The following is a 16,768-nucleotide window of genomic DNA, read 5'->3' as shown; positions in this document are numbered from 1 at the left end:
AAGAGATGACTGACACTTCTTATACACAGAAACTGTTTGGGGTGAGGGAAGGGGATGGCATTTTCCCACTGTCAAAGCCTGGAATTACCTAATAGATTTTGGTGAGTAAGTTTTTCTTTTCTTCTTAAACATTGTCTATCAGCATAGGCACAAGCAATAAGATAGTGTTAAAAAAAAATGTTATTTTTATTGCAACGTTTGTATAATACTTGCTTTTTATACAGGTTGTGTGCTTCATCTGTTTGAACCACCTGAAGCTTTAAAGTGGCCTGCAGATGCAAATTTTAAATGATGCTGCTTTGGACAATTATATGCTAATATATGAATAAACACACATCATTTCATGTTGAGGTTTATTTTTTTCTTTTTAGTGTTACTTGAAGTCATCTTTTGGTTTTTGAGCGATGTGTTTCATTGGTATTGAAGCAGAAAATAACCAGTCCATAAATTTTCTCGCAACCTCCTCAGACAAAATGCTTATGAAAATACACCTTTAGCAAACTCAAGGATGGCTTCAGCCGAGTAGCTTTAAGTCCTGCAACAGCTCTAACTAGAAAGTGAATTCCTAATACCAGGAGCTTGTAAGTTTACAATGGAGTGTGTGCATATGTGTACATACACACACACAGACACACAGCTCTCTTTCTATAGAAATAGAGGAAGTGAACAAAAAATAATAAAATGATACAATGGAAAGAAAAGATATGTTTCCTTACCAATGTCAAGATAAATTTTCTACCTTTATAGAGATTGGGTAAGAGTCGAACTTTTGAATTGCTTCCTATGTTTGAACAGGGACTGGATAAACCAAATGACATTTGAGCTTCTGTTAACTTTGGCTGGCATTTACATGAAATGTTTCAGGAGCCAGTTCATAGCCTATATTATTATTATTTCTTTAAAGCTTAAGCATTGACAGCAACAGGAATCAGAAATGTTCAGAGTATTGTGACCAACATCCATCTTCTTTACTACATTTTTAGAGCATCATAATTTAGGCGTGATGTGGTTGCAGAATAGTGTAATGTGCTATTTTAAAATGTTAGCACTCTACTGCAGCTTTTAGATACTTCTTTCTGAACAGCCCGTCTGTGAGCTTAGGTGATCTGTGGTCCCATTTGACAGCACAGGGGACTATGCTTAGAGATGCAACCCAATGTAAAAATTAACCCTGCACATTTCAAGAGTTCTTTGAAATAATAATAGCTTATCCATCTCTCTCCATTGACTGGAATTAGGAATAAAATGTTAAGTGTCAAATCGTTATCCAGTCATAGTTCTCTAAGATTTTGAATACTTCCCTTTATGGATAAGGGAATATGTTTACTTAATCACTGTGATTAACAAGCCTGTTCGGGGGCCAGCCTGGCAGCGTAGTGGTTAAGTTTACGTGCTCCATTTCGGCAGTCCCAGGTTTGCCACTTCATATCCCAAGTGCAGACTTACGCACTACTTATCAAGCCATGCTGTGGTAGGCGTCCCACATATAAAGTAGAGGAAGGTGGGCACAGATGTTAGCTCAGGGCCAACCTTCCTCAACAAAAAGAGGAGGATTGGCGCAGATGTTAGCTCAGGCTAATCTTCTACAAGAAAAAAAATGGGCTAGCATTTAAGTTTGGCATGCTCCTACTTTGGTGGGCTGGGTCCAGTTCCCAGATGTGGACCTACACTGCTGTTACCAGCTGTGCTGTGCTGGCAGCCCACATACTAAAAAATAGAGGAAGATGTTAACACGGATGTTAACTCAGGGTAAATCTTTCTCAGCAAAAAAAAAAAAAAGAAAAAAAATGACTTTTGGTAATTTCCTGGCAAAGACAATGATGTCACAAATACAAATAATTGCAGTGTGTGTTCAGATCACTTGAATAGTAGAGTAGGAGGGGTCAAATAAAATTAGTTATATGCTGTTTGTGAAAAATAAATTACTTGCTGAAAACTTTTGTGTATTGTTTTCTGTCCTCACCATAGACTTTGAATGGTCAAAATTCTATTAATATTTGAAGTGAAAAGTAATGTTGTCATTTGGGATTTATATTCAAACAAATGTGTATGTGTAAAGACAATAAGCCCTAATAATAATTCCCCAGGTTTTCTTATTTTGTATCTCAGTGAGAGATTTCTTTTGATGATGAATTTTAAATTTGCTCATATTAAGCCTTTTTAGTGCAAATTAGCTTGAATTTCACCATAGTACAATAATAGTCCCAGGCATCTTAATGCTTTTCATTTTAAAGCACTTTCATATATATATTCTCTCATTAGCCCTAACAGTCATGCGTGGGAGGGCCAAGTAGGTGGGTGTTATTGTGCCATTTGTCAACAGAGATGTATAAAAGTTAAGTAATATATTCAGGACTCACAGATACTAAATCAAGGAATTTTCAATTCTATGTTTAATGCTACAGATTTCAAAGGAGAGGAAATAAGATATTGCTCTGAAGGTAGCCTATTAATGTTGCTAAATCTGCATTCATTTATCAGACTATTCATTCAACAGATTATTAAGCGTCTACTACGCAGTACTCTATATTGGGAACTGGACCAGCTTGGTGAGCAAAAGACGGTCCCTGCCCTCAGGAGGATGCAGTGTAGTAAGGAAAACAGTCAGTTAACAAACAATTACAAAATGTGAAGTAATATAGTACTCAACTAGAGGACATGGTGAGAGGAGGAGGGTGGGGCTGACTAGGTACGGAAGTTGGTGGAGTCCTCACTAAGTTGGTGATATTTAAACTGAGCCCTGAATTATGAGACGGATTAGAGCCTAAGAAAAAAGACTGGTACAAATGCCTAAAACAGAAAAGAGATTTGTGCAACTATCATACTAAATTCTTCTGTCACTGGAGTCACAGTCCTTTTTATGTAAAAAGTATGTTATTTCCTGAAATCCTGAAAATGGCACATCATCTAGTAAATACTTTGTAGAAACCCATGGAAGCCCATGTACCTGTTCTCATAGGGTTCATGGTCCAGCTATGTCCTCCACATGAGCCTGCATCACACCCCACCGTAGTTGGCAAGTACTGACTTTAGAAGTGTTTTCTTTGAAGTTCACACTGTGAACATGATGCTCCCGAACACTGAAGAAATATTTTGTCTGCAAATACTTCCCAGATTGCAATAGCAGCAATTGAGGAGTATAGCATAGCAGACTACATCAGATAATAATTAGTCACATTTTAATTTTCACAGTAATTTTAACAACAACTGCGGGCTTATAGGGAAAGGGAACTCTCTCCACTCTGTATCATCGAGTGCCCCCCACCCCGAAGGAGGAAGAGATTGATTTGGACCAGTCAGATTCGTGGTTCAACTACTGTGCTCCTGGGCGGAGTCATCTTCTGGCTAAAAGTAAGTGAACAGGGCTGTCATTGGCGGATTCCCTGAAGGAACAGCGATAATGAGGTGCCCGGATGCTCTCTCTAAACATGCCAGGCCATCTAGCTTTTGCTCTGTGGATGTGCTTTCTCACGTGTGGCCACTGACCAAAGATCACTATCCTGGCCTAAGAAGGCCTGGGGCAGCTTGGCTAGTTCAACTCAAAATTGGCCCTGCTTGTGTAACTGGTTCATTTTGGTGGCTAACATAGGGACAAGGAGACCTCCATATTGTCTCCTCTAGTTTGTGAAGTTCCACCATGAAGTTTGAGGCCAAAGTCACAGTTTAAAATAAAATATAATCCAATCTAATCTAAGCTAAGCTAACCTAATCTAATGACATGGCTTCCTTTGTTTCCTTTATAGTATGTTTCCTTGGAGGCCTCCATAGAAGGAGGATTGGTTAAGCCAAGTCAGGACTTGGGCATTTTCAATTTTCCTATTCAAATAATATCTTCAACCCAAGTCTTTTAAAGAGTCTCAAATTAAATTTATCTAAGATAAATTAAGTTACATACATACGTGCTTAATGCAAACACACATACATGATATAGAAGATTGTAATAGGTACAAGAAATATCATCTTAAGACGTAATGTTTAATTTGTCACTCCCCATTATAATATAAAGCAGAAAATTAAGAATGCAACAATAACAACAAAAAATAAAGAAGCCATACAAAACTGAGAAGCAGAGGACAACTTTTCTGTTGGCTTTTAAAGTTAGAGTTGAGTATAATTCCTGGATTGATTGATTGATTGATTGATTTTTGAGGAAGATTAGCCCTGAACTGACTACTGCCAGTCCTCCTCTTTTTGCTGAGGAAGCCTGGCCCTGAGCTAACATCCGTGCCCATCTTCCTCTACTTTATATGTGGGATGCCTACCACAGCATGGCTTGCCAATCAATGCTATGTCTGCACCTGGGATCCGAACAGGCGAACCCCAGGCCGCCAAGAAGCAGAAAGTGCAAACTTAACTACTGGGCCACTGGGCCAGCCCCCAATTCCTGGATTTAAAATCCCAGTTTGGTAATTTATTCGCTTGTGTTTCTTTCTTCTGGAATTTCCAATGGAAAATATGTGTCTGATACAAATGGTAACTTTTATTGAGTCCATATGATGTGACAGGTAACATTTCTAAGCACTGATCATGCATTATCTCATTTAATCCTCAAAATAATCTGATGAAGTAGGCAGACTTTTTATCCCGATTTCTGCTTATGAGGAAACTGAAGCACATATCTAGTTCACTCACCTAGTCAAGTGGTGGAGACAGGATTTGAGCCCTTGATGACTTAACCCAGAGTAAATCCTAACTACTGTGGTGATTATGGTGATCATGATGGTAATGAAGATATACCACTCTAATGAAAACTGCTATCGTAGAAGCAGAGGAAAACTTGTTAGTGAAAAAACCGTGTGTCTAGAAGAGAAAACAAAGAACCTTTATAATTTCATTAGAACATCTGGACTCATGGAGTCAGGTTAGTGCTCTGTGACTACGCACATAATGTGACACAAAGTGAAAACAGCAATGGAGCAGCAAAAAACAGAAGTTGTTTCAGAGAGTTGGAAGACGATGAATAAAACCAATGTGAAGTCAAGGTAAATCTTTTGAAAGCTCGTTGCAATCATCTATGAGTCTTGGATATTAACATCCATGGCTTTCTTGAGGCTAAGGACTGGGCATTATGGTTCCTTCCAGCCCAGTAATTTTCACTTAGTAAGTTTCAATGAGATAAAATATAAATACAATAAAACCAACTTGTTTTAAGTGTACAATTTGATGTGTTTTTTACAAATATGTACAATTGGATAACCACCACCACAGTCATGGTCTAGAACATTTTTGTCACTCCGAATGTTTCTTCCTGCCTCTTTTCAGTCAATCCTCTTCCTACAGTTCCATTCCCTGGAAACCACTGAACTGCTTTTGTCAGTATATTTTTGCTTTTTTAAAAATTAATATGAGTGGAATCATACATTTTGCAATTTTTGTGTCCAATTTCTTTCACTTAGCATAAAGCTTTTGAAGTTACCCGTGTTGTTATATCTATCAGTAAGTCACCGTCTTTTTTAAATGAATGTATCACAATTTGTTTATCCATTCACCAGTTGATAGAATTTGGATTATTTTCAGTTTTTTTCCATTATGAATAAAGTTTCTGTGAATGTACAAGTACAACTCTTCATGAGGACGTATGCTTTTGTTTCTCTTGGATACATACCTGGGAGTGGAATTGTTAGATTGTATGGAAGGAATATGTTCATCTTTATAAGAAACTTTCAAACTGTTGTCTAAAGTGACTGTCCCTTTTTGCATCCCTAACAGCAATGTATGAAGTTCCAGTTGCTTCACTCATCTTCAACACTTAATATTGTCAGTCATTTTAATTTTAGCCATACTAGTATGTGTGTAGTGATTTCTCATTGTAGTCTAATCTGCATTTCTCTGATCACTAATCACCTTATATATTTTTTCGTATGTTTATTTGCCATTTCTGTGTCTTTGATTATCTCTTCATATATTTTACTGTTCTTAAAAACTCAACTGTTTGATTTCTTATTGAGTTGTAAAGTTCTTTATTCATTCTAGAAACAAGTCCTTAATTTTATTATATATTGGTATATATACAAATATATAATATTTGTGTTATATAAAAATATGTAATATTTGTGTGAGATATATATATCTTTTCATTTCACATATATTTTCTCTTTTCATTTTCATAATGGTGCCTTTTGACAAACATTTTTAATCTTGATGATGGCCAATTTATCAACTTTTTCTTTTATAAATCTTACTTTTTCTGTCCTAGCTAAGAAGCTTGTGTCTAATTCAGGATTACAAAATTTTCACCTTTAAGTTTTATAGTGTTACCTATTACATTTAAGTCTATAATCTATAGAAAGGTAATTTTTGAGTATGGTATAAAGTAAGGGTTGGGGTTCTTTTTTTAAAATATGGATATCCAATTGTTCCGCCACTGGTTTTCAAAAACTCTATCCATTTCCCACTGAATACCTTTATACTTTTGCTGAAAATCATTTGAACACACATGTGTGGTTCTACTTCTGGACTCACTGTCCTGTTCTATAGGTTTATATATTTATACTTATGCTAATACCACACCGTCTTGATTACTATAGCTTTATATTAGATCTTGAAATCAGTTTAAATTCTCTTGGTTTTTCTTTTAAAAAATTTCTTTGCTAGTCTATGTCTTATGCATCTACATATCAATTTTAGAATCTGTCAGTTTCTAAAAAAAAACCCACTGTTTTTAATTGGGGTTACATTGACTCTGTAGATCAATTTGGAGACATTTGACATCTCTGCCACATCGAATCTTCCCATCTATGAACATGGCATATCTTTCTCTTTATTTAGGTGTTTTAAAATTTCTCTCTAGAATGTTTGTAGTTTTCAGTGTAAAGGTGTTACACATATTTCATTAAATTAACCTCTAATTATTTCATATGATAGTCTTGTAAGTGCAATTATTTTTTTAATTTCCATCTATAAGTTATCGTTACTAGTAGAAATAATGATTTTTGTATGTTCACTTCATATAAAGAAATCTTTATTAATTCATATTTTAGCTATTTTTTATAGTTTCCTTAGGCTTTTCTCCATAAACAATCATGTTGTCTGCAAATAGAGACAGCATTACTTCTTCCTTTCTAGTACTTGTGCTGTTCCGTTCCTTTTTCTGCTTTGTAATACTGACTAGGACCTCCAGTACAACGGTAAATAAAAGTGGTAAAAGCAAGCATCCTTGTCTTTTTCCCTATCTTAGTCAGAAAGAATTCCATCTTTTACCGTTTAGTATCATGTACCAACCTGAATAAATCTAGAAAATATGAGTGATATAAACTAGCTGCAGGATAGTGTAACATATGATACAATATAATATTATAAAATACACCAATAATGTATAAACACTACATACTATGTATTTTTATAGATACAAACATATAAAATGAGTAAAAACATCCATAGGAATGATAAATGCCTAGGATGGTAGTTATCTCTGGGAAGCAAGGAGGAAAGAGAGGGATTGGGAAAAGTTCATAATTCTTCGGTTGTATTTGTATGGCTTTATTAATTGAAACAAAACTGAAAGAAAGAGACAAGAACAAGTAGTACTTACACAAGTGGAGAAAATAGGAAGAACTTCGTAGTTCTTTAATTGGTATCATGAGAAATGTAAGCAGAAAGAAACTGGAAAGAATACTGTAAATATTTTTGTTAGTGAATAATAAGAAATCAGATTGGGGGGCTGGCCCCAAGGCCCAGTGGTTAAGTTCGCATGCTCCGCTTCGGTGGCCCAGCATTTCACTGGTTCGGATCCTGGACACGGACATGGCACCTCTCATCAGGCCATGCTGTGGTGGTGTCCCACATAGCACAACCAGAGGCACTCACAACTAGAATACACAACTATGTACTGGGGGGCTTTGAGAAGAAGGAGGGAAAAACAAAAGAAGATTGGCAACAGATGTTAGCTCAGGTGCAAATCTTTAAAAAAAAAAGAGAAATAATATTGGTTAATATGTTGGCATCAGAATGTGGATATTAGTGAAAACCAAGTAGAATAATTTCTATTTGATAGTGTAGGCAGAAGGGAGGCATTCTAGTTTCTTGCTGTGTTACTAGGCCCATATTTCCAGTAAGCTACCATCATATGGATTATTTAGTCTTGATTATAAAATCTTTATCCAAACCAAGGGTTTTAATCTTCTTTGAGAGACTAGCCAAACAGGGAACATAAATGCATAAAACTGGCAGGTTACAAGACCACGGGAGAAGATGGGGCTAGGAGCTAGGAATGTATGCCTTTCAGTGTTTTAAATAATCCTTCAGATGGAGTTATAAAGAGTGAAAACAATAACAACAGCAAACTACAGACAGGTAATCTGTCTCTAAAAATGTAACGTCAGTACATATGACTATCCTCTTGTAACCAAGCATTTCAAGAAAAATTGAAGTGTGATTTAACATGTAATCATACTGAATGTATGCTATACAAAATAGTGAATAAGGTGTTGAGAAGCACCAAAGATATAATTTCACTAACACATTGCCCTATAAAAAGTTATATTTCAATTAGGAGTTAAGATACATGCATTAAAACATTGCAAGCAAAACAAAGTAGTATGAAAATATTAACACTGATAGCATGCAGCTACCCAATAGTCTGCTCTGTGTTCTATATTTCTTTTATATTCTGTCATCACAAAATATGTTAAAAGTGAAAGCTGAAAAATAGAAGCATAATTTAGGTTACATATGCTTTGTATGAAAAGCAACTGTTTATCAATATGTTTCATGTTTTACTGAGTAATTTTAGATGTTAAAAGTATAAATTTGGCTTTTTGTTACTAATTATAAAATTTTTAACTTTTAGGACAGTAGTTATGATGGCAGTCTCAATAAAGCAATAGTAATATCTAAATCGGAAAAATTCATTTCTCATTCCAGGCAACAGTGAATGAATTTCCTTGTTATTGATAAATCTATAGCCTTACATTCTGAAAAATTTATAATCTTAGGTAAAATTCAATAACATGATTTATTAATACAATTTTGGTAATATGAATGCTGTGTTATAACATGGAAGTATTTCTATGGATATGGTCATACTTTGACGGTTAGTTTTTGTTATTTTTGCCTAATTCACAGGGAGTATCATATTTAAAAAGTATGACTCAATTCTTCTAGATTTTCCTTTTGATGTTTTCCATGGTGAGTTTAAAAATGTACATACCTCATCAATTTTCAATAACCACATTAAAATTCTGATTGTAATATTTTATGATGGGGGCCCCTTTGCCACTTTAAGAAGCAGCGCTCTCTTCGTTTTATTTAGAGAAATGAAAGTGTGAAAATCAATATGAGAATCTTCAGAAGATGTAAATTTACTGTATCTGTTTCTGAGTTGCTAATGAACTACAATGAAGTTTTGAGTAGAATATATAGTGAATATATAGAATATATTCAGAATTTGTTTTTATTGTGAGGATGACGTAATATTTGGAAGGACAGAAACTGCAGGATAAGAAGAATAATCTTGTGAAAATTCAGTATATAGGGAGAAATTCAATAATCAGGAGGGGGAATAGGTTTACAAGCAGAGGTTAAGACATGGAACAGAATCAAAAGAAATGAAATTTCATGGCTATGATTTGCCATCACAAAAGCAAAAAGAAAAAAGTTCTTCATATTTTATACCTAGTGTTAATATTAGGGAAAAGATGGAGCAGAAGAGGATAATTGCCATTAATTGAGCATATGCAATTTCGCGAATGATTTCAGTTTTGGACCTATTAGAGCTCTCTGTGGAACATCCCAGTGAAGATATTTATGAGGCAACTGGATACAGACACACAGAGGCACACACAGACACACACAGAGGTTTCAATGCATTAGAGAGATGGGAATAAATATATGGATATATGATTATATGGATAGTGGTGGGAACTGTAAGTGCTCTGATGGCAGGACCTGGGTCTACGTTCTTGTCTCTCCCCCTTGCACCTGGTCTATAGCAGGAACTGAGAGATGGCTGTTGAATAAATGACATACCGATCATTGAATCTATATAGCAGAAGATTCCAAACTCAACAGAATGAAAAATAGCACTCCCAGAGAATTTGTCTTTTTTCTATCAAATTACGTAGATTTCTATTGTACATTTCTAAATCAGCAGTTCTCAAGCATTTTGGTCCCAGCACCTTTCACGCTTAAAATTATTGAGAACCTAAATAATCTTTTATTTGTATGCACTGTAGTTATTGATGATCACATTAGAAATTAAAACTGATAACAATTTAAAATATTTATTAGTTCATTTTAAAATAACAATAATAGACCAATTATATGGTGGTATAAATAACATTTTAATGAAAATAAATATTCTAAAGGAAGAAAAAATTTTATGAGAAGAGTGATATGGTTTTACGTTTTTACAGATCTCTTTAATGTGTGGATTAGCTTGCATTCTCATGGCTTCTGTGTTCAAACTGTTGCAATATGCAGTTCTGGGTAAAGAATATTGAAAAGAAATCTGGTCTTACACAGATATGTAGTGAAAGAGAAGAGTATTTTAGCAGCTTTTTCAGATTATCTTTGATACTATACCAAAACTTAACAAATATTGTTTCATAAAGGTTAATTCCAATATAGAGTCTGAGACTGTATCAACAAAATTAAAATCCATTGATCTATGTGGTGCTTTGAATGAATCTTTTAACTATGGAATATTTTGAAATTAATTGTCAGTCCCTCCAGTTCTATGTGGGATGCTGCCTCAGCATGGCTTGATGAGCAGTGTGTAGGTGCATGCCCAGGATCTGAACTGATGAACCCTGGGCTGCCAAAGCGGAGTGTGCGAATTAACCACTACGACACCGGGCCAACCCTACTTTGTTCATGTTTGATGAAAATCTTCCAAACACCCAAATCTTAGTAATTGTGGTTTATCTGTCAGAAGTTTTTTCAAGTAAAAATAATGTGCCATTAAAAAGATGGCTGGTTCAGCTCACAACTGAAATGATCATATAAATGCTCCCCACCCCCACTCCCCCCTGAGTCAAACATCATCCTTCAGTCTGTCATAAAAGCACTTTATGTGTACTTTACATTTCATCATGCAGGATATTAAGAAGATTTTTACTCCAGTCAAGATTTTAAAAATAAATAAATTTACTGCTTTTCATCAAGGCTATTCTTAAGTAAAAACTAGCAATTTTTCTTTTTCTGCGAGTGTGTAACAATGCACTGGTATAATTTGGCTCCATTGCCTTCTTTATGGTAAGACATCAGTAGTTGGTTTTTTTGGTGGGTGGGTAAGGAAAATTGGCCCTGAGCTAACAACCATTGCCAATCCCCCTCTTTTTGCTTGAGGAAGATTGTCTCTGAGCTAACATCTGTACCAATCTTCCTCTATTTTGTATGTGGGGTGCCTCCACAGCATGGCCTGATGAGTAGTGCATAGGTCCGTGCCCAGGATCTGAACCTGTGAACCCCAGGCCGCCGAAGTGAAGCATGCCAACCCAACCACTACATGACTGGGCCGGCCCCAAGACATCAGCGGTTTTACCCACCATTGCCTTATTTTACCATCAGTGCAAATGTCATCACAGTGGAAGAGGCATATACAATTTGAATGTTACTTTGAAACTGGTTTTCACCTGGTGGATCACATGAAAGGGGCCCCCAGTGGTTCGTGGGCTACGCTCAGAGCACTCTTCTAATGGTAAGCACCATTCTATGGGAGGAGGAAGTAAAAGCTGTTATAAAAACATGTGGGTAGGGGGCTGACCTGGTGGCATAGTGGTTAAGTTTGCGGGCTCTACTTTGGTAGCCAGGGGTTCACAGGTTCAGGTCCCAGGCATGGACCTACACATGGCTCATCAAGCCATGATGTGGTGGCATCCCATATACAAAAAATGGAGGAAGATTGGCACAGATGTTAGCTCAGGGACAATCTTCCTCACCAAAAAAACCCAAATAAAAAATAATGTAGCCAAACTATACTGTTAGAGAAGCAGCTCAACTGTTATTTCATTTGAAAATTTCAGTACCCTCATTTGGTATAATACCTTTAAGGAATACTAGGATAGAGAAAATACGCCTAGTCATGGCTGGATTTCTTCTCCATTTTTACTCCTGGTACATATTCTTTTTCTTTTCTTTCTTTTTTGTTATAAGATTATGACTGAAATCTAATTTGGTAGAGTTTTAAAAACTTGTCAAAAGGGTCATTGTAGGGTATGATATGAAAGGTGGGCAATTTTAATAGCACATGCACTGAAAGTCAATCTCTGTTCCTGGGACATTACCCTGTATGCCTTCACAGATTTAAAAATGAAAATGGTAGAGGTTTTATTGGATCTGCATTACAGCACATTAAACTATAATATCTTTATATGGGAGAACGACTTTTTAAACTGCCAATTAGTTGCATCCTTTCACTGAAATCTTACTACATATGCCCCAGGCTCAGTTTTGCACTGGTCTATTTTTCAGATGTTAAAGACTTTATTTTTCAGAGCACACTTTCATTTAGTGTCTGCCATACACTGAGGTAAAGGCATCATGGCAGGTGCCACGTGATTGAGACGAGTTTCGCTTTGGGCTCCATCCATGGCCATGGCAGTCTGGAGTGTGTACCTATTATTTCAACAAATTTGTGTTGAGTATCTACTATATGCAAGACACCAGTTCAGCCTCTGCGGGGAAAAAATGAAGATACGTAAGATAAATTCCATCAGGAAACTTGAAATCTAGTGGAAAGCCAAGCCCTATAAATTGCCAATTTTAAGATACATCAGAATGAATTAGGGACTAGAATTAATCATAGGAGTATACACAGATAATTGATCTGTGGGCACCCAGTGGAGGGAATGAAGCATTCTGACTGGCAAACTTTTGGAAATGAGAAATAGCATTTGGTCAGGTCTTGCGGGAGTTAAGATAGATTTTGCTGGGTGAAGATGTGGTTTGTGGGTTATAGTCCAAGCAGAAGGAAGGGCAAGAGTGTAGGCACTGAGGAGCAAGATACTCGGCATGTTTGATTAATGGTGAGTTGGCAGTGGGAGAGGCAGCTGAGAAGGGAGGTCTTTTAAGTAGTGGCATTTGTGGTTGTGGTGGGGCCTGTGATAATGAGCAGAGGTTAATCCTTGCTCACATAGGTCTTCTTTTTTTTTCTCCACATTTATTGAGATATAATTGTGTGAGTTTAAGGTGTATGACAGAATGATTTGGTGTATATTACAAAATGATGGCCACAATAAGGTTAGTTAACACATCTATCACCTCACATAGTTTTGTGTGTGTCTGTGTTGAGAACTTTGAAGATCTACTCTTTCAGCAACTTTCAAATATAAAAGTATACAATACAGTATTGTTAACTGTGGTCATCATACTGTACGTCGCATCCCCAGAACTTATTCATCTTATACCTGGAAGTTTGTACCCTTTGACCACCTTTGCTGGTTCTCCGCCCCCTCACCCTGCAACCGCCAATCTACGCTCTGTTTCTGTGAATTTCGGTGTTTTTTTTTTTTTTTTAGATTCCACATATAAGTAAGATCATACAGTATTTGTCTTTCTCTCTCTCACATATTTCACTTAGCATCAAGTTTCATCTATGTTGTCATAAATGGCAGGATCTCCTTTTTTAAGAGTGAATAATATTCCGTTGTATATATATACCACATTTTCTCTGTCTATTCATCCATCAGTCGATGCTTAGGTTGTCTCCACATCTTGGCTATTGTGAATAATGCTGCAGTGAACTTGGGGGTGCAGATATCTCTTCAAGATAGTGATTTCATTTCTTTCGGATATTTACCCAGAAGTGGGTTGCTGGATCATATGGTAGTTCTATTTTTAATTTTTTGAGGAAACTCCATACTGTTTTCCACTTAGCTCTTTTATAAAATCCCGAGTCAAGGGAAACTGAAGGATGCTATTTTAGGACAATTTGACAGTCCTGAAATGTGCCTTCAGACTACTCTCCTTCTCGGCTTTTTCAATCTTTCTGGTGGTGTATGGGTTTCTGAGCACATCCAGTATGGATGGTGTGTCCTGCCATTCCACCTGGAAATGAGGTTTAAAAAATGAGAAAGTAAGATTTAAAAATCCTTTATTGGGTCAGTTGCATTACAAGGGTTTAATTAAATCATTGCAGCAATGCAAATACTAATAGTAATAATGCATGCCTTATCTCATTTACTCCTCACCGCTGTCTGAGGCTGACGATCTTAGAATCCCCATTTTACAGATGAGGAACTTAGTCTTAGAGAAGTAGGTGGCAGAGGTGAGATTTGCAGCCACTCTTAACCAGCAAGCTGTACTGCCTCTCCCAAGCTTGTGGAAGTGACTCCTGTTTCTGCCATTTTACAAATAAGGAAACTAAGCCTCGGGATGATTAAATAACATGCCTGTATTCATATACTTTCACAAATGGATAAGCTAGGATTTTAGCTTCTATTTGCTGTGCCCCTGAAGCCTTTGTTCTTTTCACGACTTCATGCTGTCAGCTTGTGTTGGACTGGTCTTACTTCCTGAGGACATTTCAGTTCTCCCACATTTAGGACTCGCGTTGCAAGAAAAAACCCTGGCCTGTTCTTAGGGTAAGCAGAAAGGAGAGCAATTGATGCTTACAAAATTGTATGCCCTTGCAGGCATGTTAGGTGCATCTCTGAATTAAGCAAAGCTATCGTATGACAGTCCTCTCAACAGAAGACCAAATACTTGCACAATGAGTTCTTCCATTGGCTAACAGCGTTTTTTCTTTTTTTGCCAGTAGTCTAGTGTAGTGATTTCCATCCATTAGAAGCAGCCTCATTTGGGGAACACTGAACACATACACACACACAAAAACATGTTCTTGGAATTCTGATTCAATAGGTATCAGGTGGTGCCCAGTAATCTGTTTTCTAAAAGCTTCTTGGTTGAGGCAGTGTAGTGCAATGGGAAAAAGCTGGGTCTCTGGAGCCAGATCTCATTGGCTTTATTCCCAGCCATATAATTTTGGCAAGTTAGGGAGCCTCTCTGTGCCTCAATTCATCACCTGTATTTGAGTTCGCATGTACTGTGGTTATTATGTGCAGTCTGGTTTGAGAAACACTGGTCTACGAGATATGATAACCTGGAGAGAGATCAAACGATGGGTGAGAAAATTCCATGAATCTGGGGCAGTGTTTCGCTAGTTACGTGAAGAGAAAGATAACTATAGTTGAATGAACTCAGGACAGTTCTATTGTGGATCCCACTTATGGTCAATGTGCGTTATTCAAATATCATAGTAAAACAGCATCAGCTTCGACCTATCAAATTAAAATCAGGGTGATTTAGATGTAAAATAAACTGAATTTCATTCTTAAAATGTTTGCAGCATGAGTCCTTAGTAAGCCCGTTAATATTGTAATCCAATTGCACAAGGGGCATTTGACCTAATTAAATGAAAAAAACAACAACAACAACTCTTAATTACCTTGCAGCATAGACTTGTATGCAATTACACACACAGCTTTTCCTGGCAGTGAATCTATTTAGCAATGCTTTTATAGACTACTAGGACCTTGGAGCTCGTTAAAACTTGACAAGTTCATTTTTATAGATGAAATTGAATGCCAGAAAGGTTAAGATGACTATCTAAAAACCTCACAACTGGTTAGTTGCCAAGTCAAGGCTAGGAGTCAGATTTTTAAATTTTTCATTCTAATCAAAACTATAGTAAAATCAGTTTTCATTAAAGTAGTTCAAAGAATTCAGACCATTCCTTATGCCAGAATGGCTGGGAGATGCGGTGTTGTAAAATGGAGAGAACAGGTTTTGGAGATTATCAGACCTCAGTTGAAAGGCTCTCTCATTTACTGGATATGTGGCTGGAGTATATTACTCAGCTTCACTGAGCTTCAGCTTCCTCTTTTCTGTAAATATAGAATTACAGTAAAATTGATGCTTGTCATTCATGGGTCTAGCACCCATATGTTTCTATATTTGAAAGCAGCTTCCAAGTTCCATGATGCATAGCAAACCATGTCTTCAGAGCAGCCAATCCCTTACCTTATGCGTTAGCAAAATCAACGATGCAGATTTTCTCTTGAAGCTATAAAAATCTCTCTTTATAGAAAGAAAGAGCTTGAAAGGAAAATCAACTGCTGGTGATGATGATGGAAAAGAAATGAGAGGAGATCTAATAAAGTGATGTTTTGTAGCAGATAGAAGGTTGGGATATATTAAAGCGTAGAATGTGAAATTCTATATTTCTTCAGATCCAAGATATGCCTAGTTCTGCCCTAAGTTCAATGTGTAGAAACTAGAGAAAGTGATTCCTGAAACTGTTTCAGTAAATTTTGTCATCTTGCAAAAAGAACTCAGAAAATCAAGCTTTAGTGCAAATTGAAATGTAGGTTACACTGTGAAGACATGCACAGGAAACAATTGATTTAAACATGAACGTGGTTTTAAAGACCAGAGCCTGCACAACAATATCCATATTTGAAAATTTAGCACTGTGCAAAAATATTGGAATATGTTGTTAACAAATGTAAGATGCTACTGTATCTACCTAATAAAATAGTTTTAAGGATCATGTGAGATAAAAAATATACTCCATGTAGTACAGTCTAGTATATAGTTTGTCCTCAATAATATTATGATTATTTCTCACTTTAATCTGTACAAATAAAATTTTACCTTATAGGCAAGGATGAGTTTTATACTTGCTATCATTTTCTGAGTAAAGGATTAATCAATTGCCCTTATTAGTTTTATTTAATACTAACTCCTATCTTCCCCCACTTTCAGCTAATTATTTTCATAGTAAAAGTTATTAAGATCTTATGTGCTTTACTGCAGGTAGATGTTAATC

The 16,768-nt window shown here is 36.3% G+C and overlaps 1 protein-coding gene across 6 annotated transcripts in view; it reads left to right on the top strand.

The window, feature by feature from the left end:
• Positions 1–16,768, top strand: part of GRM8 (glutamate metabotropic receptor 8) — a 710,606-nt gene that overhangs the window by 449,465 nt on the left and 244,373 nt on the right. Inside the window, exon 8 of one of the 6 annotated variants that reach the window (XM_070265032.1) lies at positions 225–344. The exons of the other annotated variants lie outside the window; for them this stretch is intronic. Within the exon in view, the coding sequence (XP_070121133.1) occupies positions 225–292 (68 nt within the window). The 3' untranslated portion in view covers positions 293–344. Of the gene's footprint in view, positions 1–224; positions 345–16,768 lie in introns of those variants that run through there. 6 annotated transcript variants of the gene reach the window in all.

The sequence above is a fragment of the Equus caballus genome, chromosome 4 (assembly GCF_041296265.1).
Source record: "Equus caballus isolate H_3958 breed thoroughbred chromosome 4, TB-T2T, whole genome shotgun sequence".
Taxonomy (NCBI): Eukaryota; Metazoa; Chordata; class Mammalia; order Perissodactyla; family Equidae; genus Equus; species Equus caballus.
The sequence above is the reverse complement of the archived record's forward strand: the minus strand, read 5'-3'. Positions and strand labels throughout refer to the sequence as shown.